Source organism: Vombatus ursinus, unplaced genomic scaffold (genome assembly GCF_900497805.2).
Source record: "Vombatus ursinus unplaced genomic scaffold, bare-nosed wombat genome assembly UNPS02010461.1, whole genome shotgun sequence".
Classification (NCBI taxonomy): Eukaryota; Metazoa; Chordata; class Mammalia; order Diprotodontia; family Vombatidae; genus Vombatus; species Vombatus ursinus.
This window is the reverse complement of record NW_020950239.1, coordinates 6,586,875-6,607,755: the sequence shown is the minus strand read 5'-3', so window position 1 is coordinate 6,607,755 and position 20,881 is coordinate 6,586,875. Positions and strand designations below refer to the sequence as shown.

General features: G+C 37.7%; 1 protein-coding gene across 6 annotated transcripts in view; it reads left to right on the top strand.

Moving 5' to 3' along the window:
• The first annotated feature begins 2,128 nt into the window (after window positions 1-2,128).
• ANKRD17 (ankyrin repeat domain 17) overlaps window positions 2,129-20,881 on the top strand; it is a 115,919-nt gene continuing 97,166 nt past the window's right edge. For 2 of the 6 annotated variants that reach the window (XM_027854598.1, XM_027854594.1), the window contains exon 1: window positions 2,129-2,208. In XM_027854598.1, coding sequence (XP_027710399.1) covers window positions 2,155-2,208 — 54 coding nt within the window. In that variant the 5' untranslated portion in view covers window positions 2,129-2,154. The remainder of the gene's footprint in view (window positions 2,209-20,881) is intronic. The other 4 variants (XM_027854593.1, XM_027854592.1, XM_027854597.1 and 1 more) reach the window with 2 other exon arrangements.

The window sequence follows — 20,881 nt, the reverse complement described above, 5'->3', positions numbered from 1 at the left end:
CAAGTATCCTGGGAGTGACTTTGGGGGACTCTTCCACTACTGTTAACTCCGACCTGAGGAGGGGAAGGGATGGAATAAGCTTTAAATAGTGTCTATTATATGTTGTCTGTTTTACAAATATTATCTCATTTGATCTTCAGTGTAAGTGCTAAGGCAGCTGAAGCAAACAGGTTAAGTGATTTGCCCCAGAGTCACAAAGCTTTTAAGTCTCAGAGACTGTATTTGAACCCAGGCCTTCCTGACTTCGGGCCAGCGTTCTATCCATTAGACCACGTAGTGACAGGCTACCAGTGTCTCTGACTTTTCTCTGATTAGATTTAGGGGGTACAGTTTGCCTCTGTTGGTGCTGGATTTTCCTGTGACCTGACTTTGTCCAGTTCTTTGTGGGGAAAAAGTCACTGCTTTTCTTCATTGTTCCTTGGTCTGGCTTGGTGAATTTTAAGTTTTTGCTGAATTAGATATGCATAAACTGCTTGGTGTGCCACTGTACAGATTGCCATTTTTGCTGGAAGTTGGACCATACAAATTCAGAGGAGGGAGACACAAATTCAGAGGAGGGAGGCAGGGAGATACAGATGCAAAGGATAAGGTCAGCAAAAGGTGATGAGAAATTTTCAGGAAGGAGAAGTACTTTGAAGTGGGGTCAAAAAATTTAATTAAATTTTAAATTTTCCTTTAGGATTTATTTTGATTACTTCTAAACCTTTATTTGGTGAGGTTTCCTGTCAGGGTGAGGAGTCATGTTGCATTTTCAGCTTTCCAGGAAAGCAGCAAAATGACATTATCCATGTATAGAGTGTTGCCTCTGATGGCAAATGGACTTGCAAGTTGAAACAAGTCTTTGTTCAAAGAGTCTTCTGTCACTTTCAAAACCATAGGTGGGATTCTGCCTGTCTGGGGGGTCTCTGGACTCGTGCAGCTGGGAGTCGTTTTGGCCAGTATTTCTGCCCCCCTCCCCTCATCTTCCTTTCTTTCCACAGGGGTTCAGGGCCGAACAACTCCTGCTTGATTTTTTATGCTTCTCGCACTCGTGAGCCGCACCGTGCACGTGGATCATTGCAGCTAAGATTGCCCAGTGGAGCTCTTCCGTAAACTGTCAATGCTGCCCGATTTTCATTTAAAAATATTTATATATTTCCGTAGATTGTAAGATGAAATTTAGTGATAGATCCACATAGAGTCTGAGGAAGGCTGACCGGCATAGGAACTCTCAGGGACATTCTGGTGCCTTCCCTCCCTCATTTCCTATTTGTTATCCTGTAGAGAGCTTGTTAGTCTGCGTACTCTCTCTCCCATTGCGATCGTGAGCTCCCTGAGGGTCAGGGCCGCTTTTGCCATTCTCTTCATCCCCAGTGCTTAGCACGGTGCCTGGCACACAGTAGGATTTTAAAAATGTTGATCAGCTGTGACTAAGTGGAAGCTTTGTCAGGCATTTAATTTTTTTTTTTTTACCTTCAACTGCCTCTAATTTTATTTACTCTGTGTGTGGGGGGGGGTAGAAAAAATGAATTTGGGCAGTCAGGAATTATACTTGAAACATGCCCTGATTATCTGCAAGTATTTCTCCAGAAGTTGTTAGACCGCTTGATGTGTTTGGGCATCAGCCCTGGCCCGGCCCGGCCCGGCGCCTCGTCCAGCCTCCCGTTCCGACCCCCAGCCCCTATTCTCCCTGACGCGGCGCGGCCCGGCCCCAGCCCCGGCCTCGGCCCCGGCCCCGGCCCCGCGGGGCTCCGCTCCGGCCCCGTTGCTGCTCGCCCACTTTGGCGGACCCTTTTGTTCAGCCCCCGAGCTTGGTGGGTTCAGTAGCGGTTTAAGAAGGAAGGGACGCTTCTCCCGCCTTAGAATGTTGAATTAATTTAACTCGGCGATTGCAGAATAAAAGAACCTCTTTTGTCTGTTGAGTTGACTTAACAGAAGTTCTTTCTGAGTAGGGCTACGGTGTCTTTAAAAAAAAAAAGCCCGCCCTGCGTCCCCCGCTCTTTGGTAGATTCCGGGGAGGCCGCCCTGACCTTGTCTCGCCCCGCCCCCGCCCCCGCCCCCGCCCGGCCCGAGTGGAACGTTCCATTTCCTGTTCCCTTGCTGCTGACACAGGAGTGTTCCTGCTGGCAGTGATCTAATCATAGTGCAGTAAGAAACATGGCAGTTTGATAAAACATGGTGGAGACAGCGGCTGAAATGGAAGCATATGTTCTAGAAGACATTCTGGAGGTAGGGCTAGGCTTGTGAATTGAAATGAAGTCAAAATCTTAACAAAGAAATCTTAGCAGATGGGTTTAAAAAAAACAGATTGAACAGATTAGAGGAAGAGGAAAGAGAACTTAGGGGTGATAAAAGCAAGAGTCAGATCTTGTTTTATGTAAAACGTACCCTTGCTGATTTCTCAGATTACTAAATGAATGTGCAGTTAATGTTAGTGTTTTCTGTGAATTTTGAGTGTTGCATATATTATAAAAGGGGGAGGGGAACTCATACTTGATAAAAAAAAGAATCACATGCTGTTGACCTTTAGGTTAACTTACTAACCTACAAAAGTGGGTCTACAAAACAGCAGTTTTGCATATTATCATATATCTTGCACGGTTCATTTACATATCTAGACCTAAAGTTGTGTTTATAGTCAGATATTAAAAAACAGCTAGCTATTTTTGATTGGTAAAATAAGCTATTAAATCTTTCATTCCAGTAACTTAAAATTAGCCAGTACACTTTTGTCTAAAAATAAGAAAATATGTTTTTGAAGCCGATCCTGGTCAGTTTAAAGCTTTTAAATGATTTAAATTACTTTAGTCAAGAAACATTTTGAAATCTTTTTTTTTATTTTGGGGGGGGCTACTTTGAACAATTAAGAGTAAGTTGTACTCTTCTGTTTAGTCACCAGAATATTATTTCTTTCTTTCCCTCTTCCCACCCCCCCCCCTCCATCAATTTTGAAAGCCTGTTTTACATTTTTCATCTATTTAAGTAAATACATATCACTTGGTGAGTCTCATAGTGAAAATGTGGATTGGTTTCGGCCTTTTGTATAGTTCACACTATTCAAGTTATAAATGTGTTTAAATCCCATTTTTATCTGTAGTGAAATTCTTTTTCTTTATGCTGTCCATTAAAGGAAAAAAAAAACTGGTGATGTTTATTTTTCTTAATAGCTAGTATTAAGCTAATTTTTGTAATTATGATTCTGCTGCCCTGAGATAAGTATATTTCTTTGAGGGGTGGAAGGTTGATAGGGGAAGAAGAAAGGATGCGCATTATGAAGGGCTGCATGATCAGTGAGCATTTTCTGGAGTCCCTCAGTGAGTGCTTGGAGCTGACATTGCAGTGAGATCTTTATGGTTGCTCTGCAGAATGAAAACTGATTCCATTGTATTACTTATCTCCTTACGGACATTTCCCAGCACACTCCCCTCCTCATCTTCGAAAAGCTATTGTTTGTTTCTAGTAGAATTTCAGTTTTGCTCTGTTTCTCTCTCTCTTTTTCTCATCCACTGCTACTGAATTTCTTCAGGAAGGGGCATGGTTAAACTATCTGCTTACAGATAGATGAAAAGATACATTTTGGGAGTGTTCTATGGGCAAATTTCAGTGGCAGAGCTTAAAAAATGTAATTCGTTATAAAAACCTAGTAGCACATGTGCATGTGTTTCAAAAGTTTTTAGTTACTAGCAACATTTTTATCAGTTTTTAAAATTTCAGTGAACCATATATTATGTACTTATTATTTTCCCAAGTTTACTTTTCGGTATTGCTAGTCTTATGCATTTGAAGTACAGATTTTTAAACATGAATGTGAAAATTATTAGTTAACATACCTTTGTATCAAAATTCTTTAAGTAATTTCTTGTTAATCTGCTTAACTATTTCCTTAATAATTGTCTCTTATTTAAATGAATGTTTAGTGGTTGAGATATTGAAAAAATTTCTGTAAAAGTTAGAAGACTTATTTTTTTCCTAAAATCTATGAATAATTATAGTAGTTCACAGTGCAAAGAGAACAAACCAATCATTATGTAGACCTGTTTTTGGGCCAGTGTACCAGTTAGTTAAAAGTGTACCTCATACAGTAGTTTAACAAATTTGAATATTGTCACTTAAGCCGTTAAGAGGAATCTGAAATATTTTTTCTTGTAAGGATTTTTTTTTCCTTGAAATAAGTCTTGAAATAATGATTAGTAATAATGGGTAGCATTTTTAATTGTGTCTTGAAGTTTGTAAGGTGCAAATCCTCACAGCAACCTTGTGTGGTAAATGCCACACAATTAATTAATTAACAACCCTATTTTACTGATGAGAAAAGAGTTGAGAGGTTAAAAGACTTGCCTAGGGTCACACAGCTAATTAATGTCTGTGGCATGATTCTTCTAGACAGCAGGTCCAGTCCTCTGTTGTACCACCTAATTGTCTAGTGAATAGTGAAATATTCATTACCGGGGAAGATTCTTTGAAGTTTGGGGAATGAGGGTGAAGGAGATAGAATATTTGTCTTCACCAGCTTTTGACTTTTTAATTTGATTTTTTTTTAATTAGAGTATGCTTAGAGATTTTCAACATAACATGGTTAATAATGCCTGAAAACAGTAAATAAATTTGTTCTAATTTTATTTATGGAATTACATGGAAAAAACTTTCCAATTATTTTTGAAGGTTATTTTTATTTTTCAAATGAGATTTTATTGATGTCATTTACTTTTCTATTACTTAGATTTCTCACTCTACTTTTCCCTGACCCCTCCTAGACAACTCAGGCCTGCACAACCTGTGGCCCACCAAAGGATTTCAGGTAGACTTCGAAAAATGTAAAGGAAATCCTTTGGTGGATCATAGATTGTGTAGGCCTGCCTTATAATAAAGTGAGGAAGAAAAAAGTTCTCTAAAACTGCACATCTATCAAAAAAGTCTGGCGCTGTAAGCTTTATCCTATACCTAGAGTCTCCTACATTTTGAAAGAAGGGAATGTGAGAGGTGATTAAAGGTTAATTTTAAAGAGTGACAGTTTGTTTTTCAAGAGTAACTATAGCTTTATTCTGAATAAATTATAATATCCTTTTCATGAGTTTGATGTTTTCTTATATAAAGGATTTTTAGAAGAATAATAACAAAAGTGGCAAAAATGAAATTCCTTAGATCGTCCATAAATATTTAATGAACGTTCTAGGGACTAGTTATACTACAACTTACATTTTAAAACAGCGTTTGCCTTTTTTTTTTTTTAATTTTCAGTTCCAAATTATCCTTTTCTTCTCTGCCACCTATTGAGAAGACGGGAAAAACAAAGCCCATTACAAATATGCACAAAACAAATTTCCCACATCAGCCATGTCCAAAAAAATTAAAAGGAAAAGAACATGCTGTGATCTGCACTCAGAGCTCATCTCTTGTTTCTGTGGAGGTGGTCAGCATGGTTTATCATGAAGCCTTTGGAATTGTACTCAGCCACCACTGTGTTGGTCAGAGTTACTGTTATTTTGTAACTTCTTTTAGTTATTGTATAAATTGTTCTTCTGACATTCCTAACATCACTTTATACAAGTTTCTCCATGTTTTTCTGAAACCATCATTTCTTAAAGCATCATCACATTCATATGCCTTGCCCAACCATTCCCCAGATAACAGGTATCCTCTCAGTTTCCAATTCTTTGCCAACAAAAAGAGAGCTGCTGTAAATATTTTTGTTCATATGGGTCCTTTTCTTCTTTCTTTGATCTCATTGGGGTATAGTCCTAGTAGTGGTATCCCTGGGTATATGAAGTTGAATAGCTTTTGGGGCATAGATCCAAATTGCTTTCCAGAATGGCTGGACAAGTTCACAACTCCACCAACAGTGTACTTGCTTATGTATTTTACAGTATTGTAGCAGAACTCTTTGAAATAGTTGAAAGACTGTATCTATATAAATATATAGGCAGAAGACTTGGAAGAGCTAAGTCACTTTGAAGTAGCATCAAACCCTTAGGGTTATTTATCAGTTTGTTATAACAATTTCCGATTTTTTCCCTCCAAATCAAATGAGAAATATCATTTAGAAATTAGAATAAGAAAATGAGGATTGTACATGAAACTGCTGTTATGTACAAAAAAGTGTTAATTCTAGGGCAGGTAGGTGGTGCAGTGGATAGAAGACTGGTCCTGGAGTCAGGAGAACCTGAATTCAAATCCGGCCTCAGACACTTGACATTTACTAAGCTGTGTGACTTTGGGCGAGTCACTTAACCCCAATTACCTCATCAAAAAAAAAGAAAAGTATCCCACAAATTTTAAAGCTTTTATGGCTTAAAAAAGCTTCAGTGACACTCCTAAGTGTTTCTTCTTTTTTAGCCTCGGTTTCATCCCTAAAATGAGACTCACTACTCATGAATACCTGTAAGTACTGTATAAATGTTTATTTGACTTTTACTGACACTTATTTCTTTGTGGTCATAGGCTCATAGATTTAGAGTTAAAAGGTGCCTTAGAGATCATTTAGTTCCATAGTGTTACAGTTGAGGAAACTGAAGGAAAGTCCTTAGAGATTGGGATTTGGCCAAGGTCAAGCAAAGTAAGTAGCAGAGGAAGGATTCAAACCTATCACCTTTTCCATTTTTGTCAGTCTAATAAATTCCAGTTGTTTGCAATGCATAAATAATACTATATGTAATTTTATTCTCTGAAAATCTTTGTTTTATTTCCTGTGTTCTTGGATGCTACTGCTAACACATTGAGAAGTTGTCAAGGCAGCTGGAAGAAGGAATAAAGATTTAGATAATTAACATGTAAAGTCAGTCATTTGAATATAAATGTGAGATAGACTATTCTCTCTAGGCTCTCCTACCTGTCTGACTACTCCTCAGGCATTTTTGCTGGTTCATCATCCATGTCCCTCTTCCAGTATTCCTGAGGCTGACTTACTATGTACTCTCTCATGTTAAGTCATGTTATGACCCCATAAGCTCTTGTAGGTTTATTTGTCACGTCTGTGTATAGTGGTATAGTATCCAACATTTCAAATTGGATAGCCCAGAAGCATTTAAAACTTTGCCTGTTCAAAACAGAACTTGTCTATTTCTGTTGAAACATCACTATCCTTTTCTAGCCTTTTAAATTCATAATGTTGTCATTACTCTAAACTCCTTATTCTCCCTTGCCCCCACAGCCAATTGGTTTCCATATCTTGCTGTTTTTTTACCGCAGAAACACTTCTCATACCCATCCCCTTCCGTCTACTTACATGATTACCAGGCCCTCATCATCTCTCACCTGGAGTATTGCAGTTGATAGCCCTGCTTCAGGTCTCCTGATCCAAGGGCATCCTCCGCACTGCTGACTAAATGCTTTCTCTTAAGTGCAGATCTGACCATGCCACTCTTACTCACTAAATGGCGTTGGCTCCTTATTGCCTCTAGAATGAATTTAAACTCTTTCAGCTTTGAAAGACCTTACGCTTCCAGTCTTTTATGACTCTATGCTGGTCCCCCATGTCTGCTATTCGTTTCTTTGTCTTTACCTCATAGAATTCCTCTCTCGTTTTCACACTTAGCTCAAGCACCATCTTCTGCACCAGACCTTTACTGATTTCTTCCCAATTGTTAGTGCCCTCTCTCTCAAACCTACCTTGAGTTTATTTTGTATTTAGTCTGTATCTTCCCTGATAGGATAAAAGCTTCTTCTGAGCAGTCGTTTCATTCTTTGTATTTGTATTCCCAGTGCCTGACCTTTTAATATGTGATTGTTGATTGATAAAATTGTACGTATTTCAGAATTTCCTTTCAGGCCTTTCCTGAGAGTGACTACTTTGTAAACATTCGAATTTCTTATTACTAGGATCTACAAATGTTTTCCTTTATTTTATATGGTGTTTTAAATTTTAAAAAGCCTTAAATTATTCTGGTGTTCCCTTCAGGGGTATGCGTGTTATATCTTAGTTTTGCGGTTTTGCACGTGTAGGAAGAGAGGAAGGATGAAGGCCCTTGCTGCTAAGTATGTGTTCATACCTTGATGAAAATAAAAGTTAGTGATAATATATTATCACTAACATTCTATCATTCTCATGGCACTAAATTAAATATTAGCTGCTTGCTTTCTGTTTAGCCTTGTTGGGTGAAACTGGTTGTTTGGCAGAGAAAGAGTGTGTGTGTTTGTGTTCTCCTCTATTCGAAGTCAGAAGGTCTTCCTTAGTGGACCTATTTGAACCCTTTAGCCTCTCTGAGTAAAATGTAAAATGAGGGCCTAAATGGTCTCTAAGGGTCCGCTCAGCTTTAAATCCCCTGCATAGCTTCACTACTAAAGGTTGTCACAGTGTGGATTATTTTTTCATCATATCTATACTTACCTATACTTCCCCTCAAACCCTTTTTTTTATCATTTTTTAAGCAGGAGCCTTTACTTTGAAGTTCATAATAATCACAGAAATACAAACACAATCTCTCCCTTCTACCTCCAACCCTGGTTTCTGAGGAATGGGCTCAAACTTAACATGGTTTTCACATGATATTTGCCTACCAAGTTCACTCTGAATACAGCACAATCTCTTTGAGTCCATCCTTAGGGCCTTGATTCTGTAATGGCTGACCACAAAGTCTGCTACCCGTTGCACTCCCAGGTGTGCCAAAAAGAACAATGTGATCGCTTCACTAAATGGTAAGCTTTTACCCTTGTGTGGGACAACGGCCACACTAGAATTAAAAGTTCGGAGGCTGAGTCAGAGGTCAGAAAAGGTTTTATTCTTTCTCATAAGAAAGGGCACAGCCCTCGTAGTAACGACAGCCAGGGAGTGCACCTGCTGTCTGTGAGAAGCAAAGTTTTATAGCCCTAACGCCATACCCCCTCCCCATTTCTGAACCCTTCTTCCCAGTGGCTGGGTTTCGGGGTGCACAATCTAAACACGCCTTTCTAAGACCCTTATTTGGAAATATTTGCCTAGAGACAAAGAATCAGGAGGAAGCCCCTGGCAGTTAAGCTAGCAGTCTTTTCTAATTTTTACCTTGCTAGAGGAATTAGAGCACAGGTTAATGTTTGCAGATTCATCAAGTTTTACTGCTTTGGGGGTATAAAGGGGATTTATGAGTTTTAGTATTGAGGAAACTTCATCTATCTCACACACCCCCATTGTTCTCCAGAGGATGATAGACTTCAAGAATTCTTTCCTTCATACAATTCTGTATTTTTGTTAATTAGTATAAATCTCCTGTACAAGTCATTTAATATAGTCAGACTTGCAGCTTGCCCAGCCAGATTAAAACTCAGGAAATGCTTAACCAACAAATAAATAAAAGTGCAACAAAAGTTAATATGTTAACAGTGGGATCTGTTTCTATTTGAGTTTGATACCACTGATGTAGTAAAGTGTTTTGTCAGCCATAAGATAGGGTACCTTGGCTGTTGAATTTCTTGTGCCCAACATTAATGATGATGGTGTGGTGCTGATTTATTTGGTACATAAACAGCTGAAAACTTGAACAGAGATGTGTAAAGGAATAAAGATTCTCTTATTTAGCAATTGAAAATAAAAGTAAAAAAGATCAAGGAGTCAAAACATTGCAAAGAATAAAACAAACAGGCATGAGAATTGAGAATCCCTCGAAGGTGGATGTGAAAAATTTATTTTGGTCTATATGGTACCAAGAAGTTGAACACAGTGAGTTACATCAGATGAGAAACAGAAAGCTTGCATGCTCTTAATAAATTGAGTGATGGACTGAAAAGCAGTTGAGCCAGATAAGATCTGTTTGGTTCAGACTCTTCATATGAATGACTAGAAATTGGCTCCCCAGCCTCCTTTGAGAATCTGCCTTAATGGAAGGCATCCAACCTGTTTTCCAAAGATGAGAACATTAGTGACCCATATATAGATGAGTTATGTGTTTATATTTTCCCCAGTTACACGTAAGCAACCTTTTTAAGACAAATGTAAAATTGCTTCTGACCTCATTCTAATTAGAACACCATGTATATAGAGACCACTCACAAAATAAATAGGTATTTTTGGGAAGGAGAGCACTAGTAGGGGATCAGAAAAGACTTTCTGTGGAAGGTGGTACTCAAGTGGAGCATTTTTTATTTTTGTTTGTTTGTTTTTTGGTGAGGCATTTGGGGTTGAGTGACTTGCCCAGAGTCACACAGCTAGTAAGTATTATGTGTCTGAGGCTGGATTTGAACTCAGGTCCTCCTAACTCCAGGCCCAGTGCGCTATCCATTGAGCCACCTAGCTGCCTCTCAAGTTGAATTTTAAAGGAAAGTTGGAATTCTGAGAGACCGAGATGAGAAGGGATTGCATTCCAGGCAGTGGATTGCTGGAGAGCAGGACAGCTGGAGTAAATGTATGGAGAGACTCTTGGAGATGGGAACATCAAGGAAGTAGATGTGGAGAGTAATGTGTTCAAAAGACTGGAATCAAGAAGGAAAGTGGTAAATATCTTTCTTTTATTGTAGAGGAATAGGAAATGGAGGGTGGGGGAGAAAGAGAAAGAGAGACAGACAGACAGACAGACAGACAGACAGAGAGACAGAGATGGTCCAGATCTGTCTTTTAGAAAATCACTCTAGTGATTATGTGAAAAACAGATTGGAATGGGGAGAGGCTTAAGGAAAGGAGGCAGTTGCAGTAGTCCAGGTGAGAGGTGATGAGGGTAGTCACCCTAGATGGTAGTGACATGAGAGTTTTTAGTAATTACCTGAATATCTGTTGCTATTCAGAAGTGACATTGTTTGTGGACCTAAGTAGTAGGAGCCTAAGGAGGCTCCTGTCCTTGATAATAAGCAAAGTTGGGATGATGGAGCATGGATTTGTAGTCAGATCATGATTTGAAGAGAAAATACTTGGATAAATAAATAAAATTGAATAAATTCATACAATTTATCACTACAAAACTTAAGAAAACCAGGGGGTGTGGGTGTAAAGGATGATTTGTGATGGATTAGGTAATTAACTGAATGGATTGTAATTGTAATAACCTTTGACTCAATATAAAATAAGCCAAACTATACTGGAAACACTAGGGTATTTTGGAATATGGAATATTTGGTGTGTTGGAGTAGAAAGCTGTTCTTAATTTAAAACATGCCAGCAACACTATAATGTAAGAACAATTGATTTAAACATGGCATGCATTTTTCAGGAAGGCATTTTAAACCTATTATGATTCTGCTTAGTTTTAAATTGATTATCCTAAATAGAACTTACAGCTTCCAAATAAGGAGTCAAACCAAAACATCTTATTTGATGTACATGGACTACATCAAGCTACATGCCTCATGAAATCAAAGCTGAATGGGATAACCATGTTTAAATCTATTAGCACACCTGTATAATAACAGTGATAATTTAAAATGATTGCTTGATTTTGTTTTTATTAGTTTTCTCATATTCCTCTCTTCTTGGCAAAAAACTTTAAAGTCTGACAATGTTCCACATCCATTGTCCCTTCAAGAAGTGTGGGAAGAATCCTCATTTTCTTTTGTTGGGACCAAGCTTGGTCATTAATAACAGCATTCAGTTTTGATTATTTTCTTGTTGCTTTTTCCATTATTGTAATTATTGTGTGTATTATTTTCCTGTTTCTACTAACTTCATTTAGTTTTCATCTTGTTCTTTGTTTCCTACTACATTCTGTTACATTCATCTACTTGTATTTGTTGAGCCATTCCCCAGTTGATGGGCACCTACTCTAGCCATTTGTCATATAAGATATACACTGCCAAAAATGTCTTAAATTGGAACATTATTAAATGAGCAGGAAGACAATTTAGGAGTTTTTGATGGCAGGTTAAGAATGACATTGATATTTTGAAGGGAGAAAATCTATGGCTGTTTTTTCTTACTGCAAATTTCTATCCATAGATGTTGTTAGCTTTTGTTAAATACACTTAGGTATGGGGAGAGAGTTTTATAACGTAGTAAGTGGTACGACATATAGTCACTGAATTTGCAGATTGCTTTCCAGAATGGTCTGATAAGTTTGCACACAGCTCCATCAACATTGCATTGTTTTTGCCCATCTTTCCCTTTAACATGAACCTTTTGTCATGAGATGAAACTTCCAAGTTGTTTTGATATGCATTTCTCTTGGCTCGTTTTTTTTTTTCACATGGTGGATGGTTGACAATTCTTCAAGGATTATTTCTTCATTATTATTGAATAAGATAAAATTTTTATGTCTTTTGATTTTGTCTGTGGAAAGTACCTGGTTTTTGTTTTTTTGGGGATTTTTTTCGTCATGTCATATTCAGGTCACCAATTTTGAGTTTTTGGTGTAGTGTATACACAAATTTCCTACTTCAGTGGCTTTCTATATACCTCTATGATAAAATATAAATTCTGTCTAAAAGTCTATAAAGTCCTTTATAACCTGACCCCAAATTTGATATTGCTCCCCTCCTGCATTCTGCAATCCAGAAAAACCGTTTTCTTTTTGATATAACCCCTTTCTGTGTTTTTATACTAACTGTCCCACTTGGCTGGAGTAGACTGATCTCATTGATTTCCTGAAGACACAGGTTACTTGCAAGAAGCCTTTTCTGGACACTGTGCCACCTAGAAGCCTCCCCGCTTTCTCAAAGTACCTTTTTAATAATTAGAAAGAGCATTGTATTTGAAGTCAGGAAAACCTGAGTTAAACATTCCTTTACACGTGTGCATACAATAGTATATATAAAAATACCTCTCTGGGGTGTTGTGAGGATCAAATGCACAGGACCTGACACATAAGTGCTATATAAATGTTAGCTATTGTTGTTGACTAATTTATGTAATTATTGTATGCTTTCACAGTTATAGGCCATACCATGGGAGATTTGGAGTGTATTCTAACAAAACTCTAAAAACTAGAGAAACAAAGATAAACAATGTTAATGAAACATGTTCCTCAGTATGAGGAGATAATAAAAGTGACATTTCCTAGAACTGATTGTTACTGTAGCAATGATGATGTGTATATTTTATTTCTCTTCATTTGTTCCCTGAAACAGCTGAGATAGATTAGAGTCGGAATTAATACCCCAGTTCAAAGAGGAGGAAGTTAAGGCTTAAAGGTGACTTGCCTCACTTTCACAGCTACTGTCAGATTTGAACACATTCCATGTCCAGTGCTGTAAAAGCCTCGCTTTTGTCATAAACAAAATCCTTAGAATCTCACATGACTTTATTTCTCTTGTCTTGTGCTCTTGTGGAAATTACTTTTAAAAATACCCCCCTCCCCCCATTTCTCAAAAGGCAGGTTCGGGGAATTGAAACGTTCCTTTGTCCTTCACATACTTAATATATGTGAGTAAGCACATACAGTAATAGTCCATTGTCATGTCCAAGCTACACTACTATGGTCTATATATTACTGAAATAAGATTTGTAAGAACTGATATTCCAAAAAATTGCCTTTTATTGGAGCATCAGTAAAGCCAAAATTGGAATTATTGATGACAGATTAAGAATTAAAGGGGAGGGGGGCAGTGGATAGAGCACCGGCCCTAGAGTCAGGAGTACCTGAGTTCAAATTCGGCCTCAGACATTTGACTAGACACACAGACTAGCTGTGTGACCCTGGGAAAGTCACTAGAGGGAAAAATGAATGACCAGTTTTTTTTTTTAAGGGAGAGAAAAGAGAATGCAAGTCAGAAGATTGAACTATAAAGCCTAAAACTACACTAAGACTGTTTAGATTTAATTTTTACCCATATTGTTGCCATTGATTCTGCTTTCTTGTTTTTTTAAAGTCATTGATTTCATGTAAAAGAATTGATTCATGTAAAAAAAAATAAAAGCAGAAGGTGCTGTTTTAAATTTTTGTGTATGTGATTTTATTACTGCATGTCTTTTGAGATATACTCCAAATTGTTTTTCAGAATGGTTGAACAACAGTGCCTGTTTTTTATAGTCTCTCCAGCAATTGTCTTTTTTTGTTGTCTTTGCCAGAAAGTTTTAATTTGCATTTTTCTTATTAGTGATTTTATGATTAAATAATCACATTTTGTTGTTGATAACTTGGCATTTCTTCTTTTTGAGAACTTTCCTTTTAGCTGTTTGGGACATTTAGATGACTATAGATGACTTTAGGGCTCAAATTTTAAGTCTAATTTGGATTTTTCTTTAGTGAAAACATTTTTTCCTTTACCTTTCCAATATTTCTTCATGTTAACAGAGAACAGCTTACAGCACAAAATACACACACACTCTTGTGCCTACTTCTGCAAAGAAGGAAGATTCATTTTCTTTCTTTTGATTTGGGGGACTTTCTACTTTTTGGAGCAGGCTGTGTTTAGGGAGCTGTGAATCAACATAGAATTATGGTGGGATTCATTCTCAGTCAATGTAGGAAATTTTTAAAAATCCCTGCAGGCATCCACTTTCTATGTGGTGTTAAGTCATAATCTTGTACGGGCAACTTGAACTTGAATGAAGTTTTCACTTTCTATCTTCCCCTCAAAAAAGCAAGATTGAATCCAGGCTACCCTTGATTTTCCTTACAATGTGTTCTTGCTGTGCGTGATTAAAAATTTATCTTCAAAAAGGAGATTCTTTTTTCCCAGTGTTATCACTGGGAGTTGTGTTCCTGAACAATGATGACTTGGCATTCATTCCTTGGCAAACATTTGTTGAGCACCTTCCTTGTTTAGGAAACTCAGGGTGGGGAGAAAAAAATATCCAAAAATGATAAATTGTGTTGTAAAAGAGTTTATAATCTAGTAGGGGAGATAGAACAGACAGAGAAGTAGCTACCACTAGAAACAGAATTTATCAAATATCCTAAGAGAAGTGCCTACAGAGCACCACCTGGATCCTATCTGTTCAGGAGATCAGCCCTCCTTTCACAGGCCAAGGCTGGGGAATGATTTATCTGGGACATATTAGTATTTATCAAATCCTACCTAACTACTGGTTGCTGATATCCTCTCTGATATTCCTGTCATCAGTGATGGGGAACTCACGATCTAATAGAACAGCCAATTCCATTTTTACACAGAAACATTTTCTTCATATCTTCCTGTTAGTTCCAATTCTTCTGTCCAGAATTCTAGAAAAAAAAAGTTTTATCTTTTGCCTATTTTCCCTCTTTAATTCTTAATTTTCTTTGGGCCAAATATCCCAGTTATTTCAGGTTCCTCACATAATATGGGTTCAGGTCCATTTCTTTACTCTCCTAGTGTGCCCAGAATTGAATGCAGTATGTGCATGCTAGTATTTATATAGCTCTTAAAGGTTTGCAGAGCAGTTATATGCTGATCATTTGATCAACCATGTGAGGGAGGTGCTATTATGATCCCCATTTTACAGAAAAGGAAACTGAGGCTGAGAGAGGTCAGAGAGCCCAGGGTCACTTACTGGCTGTAAATGTCTGGATTCAAAGTAGAATAGAACTGTTTGTTTGTTTTTTGGACACTCGTTTTTAATGATGAAGTGACAGGTGGAGCCTGCATGTAATTGGTGAGCTGGGTGATTATTTTGGAGCAGATTTTCCACCTTTTGCTGATGACATTCGATTTACATTTCTTGCTAAGGGTAGAATGCAAGGGGCAGCTAGGTGGAGCAGTGGATAGAGCACTGGCCCTGAAGTCAGGAGGACCTGAGTTCAAATTCAGCCTCAGACCAAACATTTGAGCTGTGTGATCCTGGGCAAGTCACTTAACCCCAATTGCCTTAAAAAAAATTAAATAAGGATAGAATGCAAACATAATGAGTTTACAACTGTTCTTCTAAACCTTGTTGATTCTTTTGGTGTGTATTTTGGGAAGATTTCAGTGTTAGTAGTAATTTCTTTTCTAAAATATGGAATGTAAATTTGCACATCAAACACTTAGGTGCATACATTTTTAAATGCCCTCTTTATTGTGTATTCCATATCCCTCATCATGGTCTTTGTCAGGGTATTTCAAACCTGAGAGGGATTTCATTGTCACCTTAATTTGATAAACTCTTTCTCTTGGAGTTCAATCTAAGATTCAGGTCTAATGTCTACACTGTGTACCTGATGATAATAATTCTAATATGTTAAAGGAATTTATTTCTGTGACAGTTGAGTAGTTGAGCTTGGTACCTGCCTTCACAGGAAACATTTTAAATGTAAATTATAAGGCAATTATTAACTTCCTCTGATGCCTGCCACCCAGTCCCCCTTTTCTAAAGAATTAGATGGATGCTTTAGAAAGTGATGGGAGTTAAAAAGTTAAGAGTTTTAATGAAATTTAAATAATTCTCTGACGTGCATAGCATTTACTTTTTCCTTAAATCAAGTATGTGTCCTGTTATCAAGAAATGTTATAAAAATAAGTGCTATTTAGCATAATATATTTTACTCATTTTTGACTTGTCATATCTAGCTTTGCTGTAAGATCCCTGTAAGATTTGTTACATCATATGTAAAAACATAATAAATAACATAAAAAAACATAAAAAAAATAATCAAACAGCATTTAATAAATAGGCAAGCAATTAATGGTATCACTACCTTCGGAGAGCAGGCTGGCTGGGTGCTCCTGCTTGAACTGTGTAATGTTAGAAGTTTACTTACCCCAAATTTCATTGAGGCTGACCAGTTTGCTAGTCATGAACATCGTGTGTGGAGGAGACAAGGGCCCAGAAAATCTTTGTGGGGGGAGGAGTGATGGGACAGTAGCACTCTAGTGTTCTTTTCTTTTTCTTCTGCCTTGTGTTTGAGGTGAATTGTGTACTTGAAAAGCTCTTTGTTTCCTTTAGTGAGGTCAGGGTCTCACATTGTACCTGGGCAACAGGCAAAAGGTGAGTGATCCCCCATCCATTGTTAGCACGATAAAAATACTTTTCACACACACACACTTTTATGTCTTTAGTCATCATCTTGATGAGGCTAGAACATGGCTATTTTGGGGGTTGTTGAAACCTCTACCTTGGCTTGTTCTGGTTAACTAGAACTAGTTTACTATTATGTCTTCCTAGGCTTGCACATAGCGTGGACATAACACAGCACAGGCTATAGGTATAGAGACCCTCATCCCATCTCTGGTCTTTTATACTCCCTCCCAGGGTGCTGTCATTGATCTTTGCTTCTTATTTTTGACTTTCTAGCATTTTGTTTGGTGGGGAGATGTTATTGTATGGTATTTTGCTTGTCATTTTAAAAAAGCCTTCATTTTAACTAAAAAAAAAAAAAATCTACTCTGGGGCCCACTTATAACATTGGATTATTGGATGTATTACCATTACCTTGGAGTGTGTGTGTATGTGTCTAGCCTTGAACTTAATAATATCCTTTCAGATACATGTCAAGAATATTTCCCAAGCAGGTAAAAGCTTTAGGGATATTTTTTGAGGTGGTCTGTTTCTGAGATTCAGTAGTTAGGCTGGCTTTATACATGTGTTAAGAAAGAATGTACCACTTGGGAGTCATGGGACCTGATTTTTAATTGGCTCTGCTCTACCTATATGACCTTGGGTAGGTCACTCAACCTCTCTGACCGCATTTGTAAAATGGTCTCTTCTTGCTCTACACCTATGACCCCATAACTTGGGGTTGAGTAAGCTCCTATATACGGGCAAAAGTTTCTTTTTTGTTTTTTCCCTTTTCTCCTATTCTTCCTTAAATAGTGAGTGGGATTAAATACTAAGGAGTATTCTAGCTCTGTTCTTTAAAAATTACATCACTGCCACATGCCCCCCCCCCCCAATAGTTCATAGAGAATTGGGATCCCTGTGGCTCTAGGTCTGTTTAGGAAAGCTTAATTAGGAGTGGTGATTAACCTACAGTAAGCATTTTCTAGTCGGTAATTAAAACATTCTTTTTCATCCCTTTTCACCTATTTTGAAATTTCTTTAACTCATTGCTTCTAGTGCACCATGTAATACTAGTACACGGTGATACTGCAGTGGTAATGCAGGTGTCCCCTGCAGCACCTGCCAGTGCTGTGGAAACAGTGTGTTCAGCTACTTTAGCAACATCTTTGTCATCTCTGGGCTTAAGCTGTCTTATCAGTTACTAGGACTGATGATTTTTATTAGTGTACTTTAAGGAGCACCAGGAGCTATACTTCGTTGTTGAAAACGTCGGTGTGGATTTGAGTGTCTCGTAAGTCTGCCGAGCACAGACTGGCAAATGATTGCCTCTCCCACCCACTTCCTGACATGTGGCTAGTTCCAGACATAGCTCCTGCTCTACCCCTGTTGCAGTGACGGAATTACTGAGAAAACCTAACCCCTTATAGAGGGAATGGTAAGAGATTTTTTAGGACATTTCTTATCCTTTCCTTAGGAAAAATGAAGTTTTTTTTGCATAAACTCCTAGAATTCAAAGAACTAAAGAGCTTCAACTTCTCTCTTTAGAGAAAAAAAAAGGTAGATAAAGTTTTTTTATTTTAATCATTATAGAGGAAATACCCCATATGCAGTGGTGAGGAATGGTAGGACAGTAGGAGAAAGTGAGTCTCACCTTTGAAGGGCAGAAGAAAGGTCAGCACTTATCAGAGCAGAAAGGGAATGAGAAACAATTTGTCTTAGGGCAGCTCCTTGAAAATATTCTTATTTCCATCTTGAGTTAAATAACTTTCACAGGTGAGTGTTTCAAGCCAAGTGTTTTCACAGGAGTGGCTTGAACAACCCTTAGGTGAAAATAAGGGTGAGGGAAAAAAATTATTATATAAGTTCTGTCCCGCTATCCTTTACTTCTGATAAAGTTTCTGACAACAAAGTTTACTTTATGTCAAGGTCTTTATGCTCTTGACTTTCTGTTGTTGTACCCTTGGGGGAGGGCCCCCTTATTCACACACACACACACACACACCATATGTAATTCCTATGTTCATGTTCTGCTTCTGGAGAAAAATTATGAAATTGTGCTGACTGGGAACCATTAGAAATTTATGCTAACATCAGCTGAGTTCTTGATCTCCTCATGACTGTCATGTTTGCCATTTTGGATATTCTTGTTACTTTTGAAGGCCTAACTCTATCCCTTTCATTTTCAGCAGGTGACCTTGTGAACTCATTCTGCTCCCCTAGCATTTACCTCTAAACTCCTTATTCTGGCCTACAGGATGTTGTTTTTGATATGTTTACTATATGGACTGAATTTCTTCCTCTCTACAAACATCAGTAAGGGGAACCATGGGAGGTTTGAAGAAGGATGGAAAGGTTTTGCCCAGTAGCAGTAAACACCAGTGAGAATTTGTAGTGGTCTCTGCAGCATGTGTTTGAGGGTGATATTAGGGATATAAGTAAGGGAAGAGAACAATGGTAATGGTAGCTCTAGAAAGGAGGAGGGTCTAGATGGCCTGAGTGTAGCTTGCAACTTCTGTGACCATGTGACCATTAATGCTAAACTCTCTGGGTGGCCCCAGTTAAGGTCTTCCATGTATGAACCCAAGTTCCTATGCTCATTTCATACAAATTATTTATTTTTTTGTGTAACCTTACACATTGGTTTTAAATACCAATTTGTTTTTTTTTTCCCAGCCAGTTCCCAGTCTTGAGATGCATATTTTGCATCTAAATTCAAATTAATTCTAATGTTTTGTTATAGTGAAGAATTGTCAGTCGAATGGTGCCTATCATTTGGAGGATGCCATGTGAATTCTGATTTCAGAGAAATCTTAGAGGACCGACCACCAATGATAAATCATGCAAGGTGAAGAATGAATCTCTGGAGGACTTACCAGGGAGTGGGGAAGAATGATACAAAAAAGAAAATGGAAAAGAATGCATAGAAGAAAACAGAAGGTGCTTCAGAAGCAAACATAGACCAACCAGACATACCTAATAAACCCAATTGCGGATGAGCAGTTTCACATGCAGTTCTTTTCTTTTTAAATGGAGAGAAACATTTTTCATAATATTTGTCAAATTCATACCACACACATCTGTTTGGGTACATATACCCAGTATACCAATTTTTGAAGTTCGTAGCAAAAGTTATTTGTCCGTGCCCCCCCCCCCCCAGTTGTTTCACTTAGGTATGTACCAGTGAATCTTCCCCAGTGCCTTACACAATATTCTTCATACAAAACACGCCAGTGTTTCTATTAACATTTGTAAAAGCTTTTCACTAATTCCCACTGGCATTTCTTGTCCTACCTGAGTCCTTTAGGAAAAATAAAGTTTTTTCTGTAAACTCTTAGAATTTCAAAGATAGCTTCACTTCTCAAAATTCAAAAAAAGCTTTAGCTTCACTTGAGAGAAAAAAAGAGTATTTAAAAAAAGGTGATTTTAATCACTGTAGATACAGGGAGTACCCAGTATGCAAGCTCTGTTGTCTGGGTTTTAGATTTACTGCTTACAGTGCCTTGGGGTACTTAAGTGACTTTTCTGTACACCTAGAATGTGTGTGGGCTTTTTCTAACTCTTCAGCCTCCGTGGATGTGTTTAAGAAGGGAACCTGAAGTATACTGATACACATGTAAAAGTCAGTACCAATGTAGCCAAATAAGTTATATTCAATGTAAGATTACCTAGCGGTTCTCAGAACTGGCTCACAGCATGTCTTCGTTCTTCTCCTGGATACACCTAGAATATCTTGACCCCACTCTTCTGTTCTGTTTTAGAATGTAAGCTCCTTGAGGGCAGAGATTGTCTATTTGTCTTCTCAGTGAACCTGCCACCATAGGAAGCATTTAATAAAGGCTGACTGAATATTGCTTATTTAGTAAATTTAATCAGAATAAACTTTCATAATAAATTTGAGTTTATATCTTTGTGAAAGGTTGTGTTATTTACTCAGTACCATAATGGGTCAGTAGTGTATTGGTGGACATTTTGAAATGTACCTAGGGAATAAAAGATGATTGCTTACAGAGGATGTTGCCTTCTAAAAGTCTTACCTAGTCAACTTTGACTATATCTATAGCTTTTATTGATTTTAGATTTTTTATAAGAAATAACTTATATGAAAGTTTTTATCAGTTTATCAAATACAGAAATCAAATTCTGCAAAAATAAAACCAGGTTACATTTATGCTA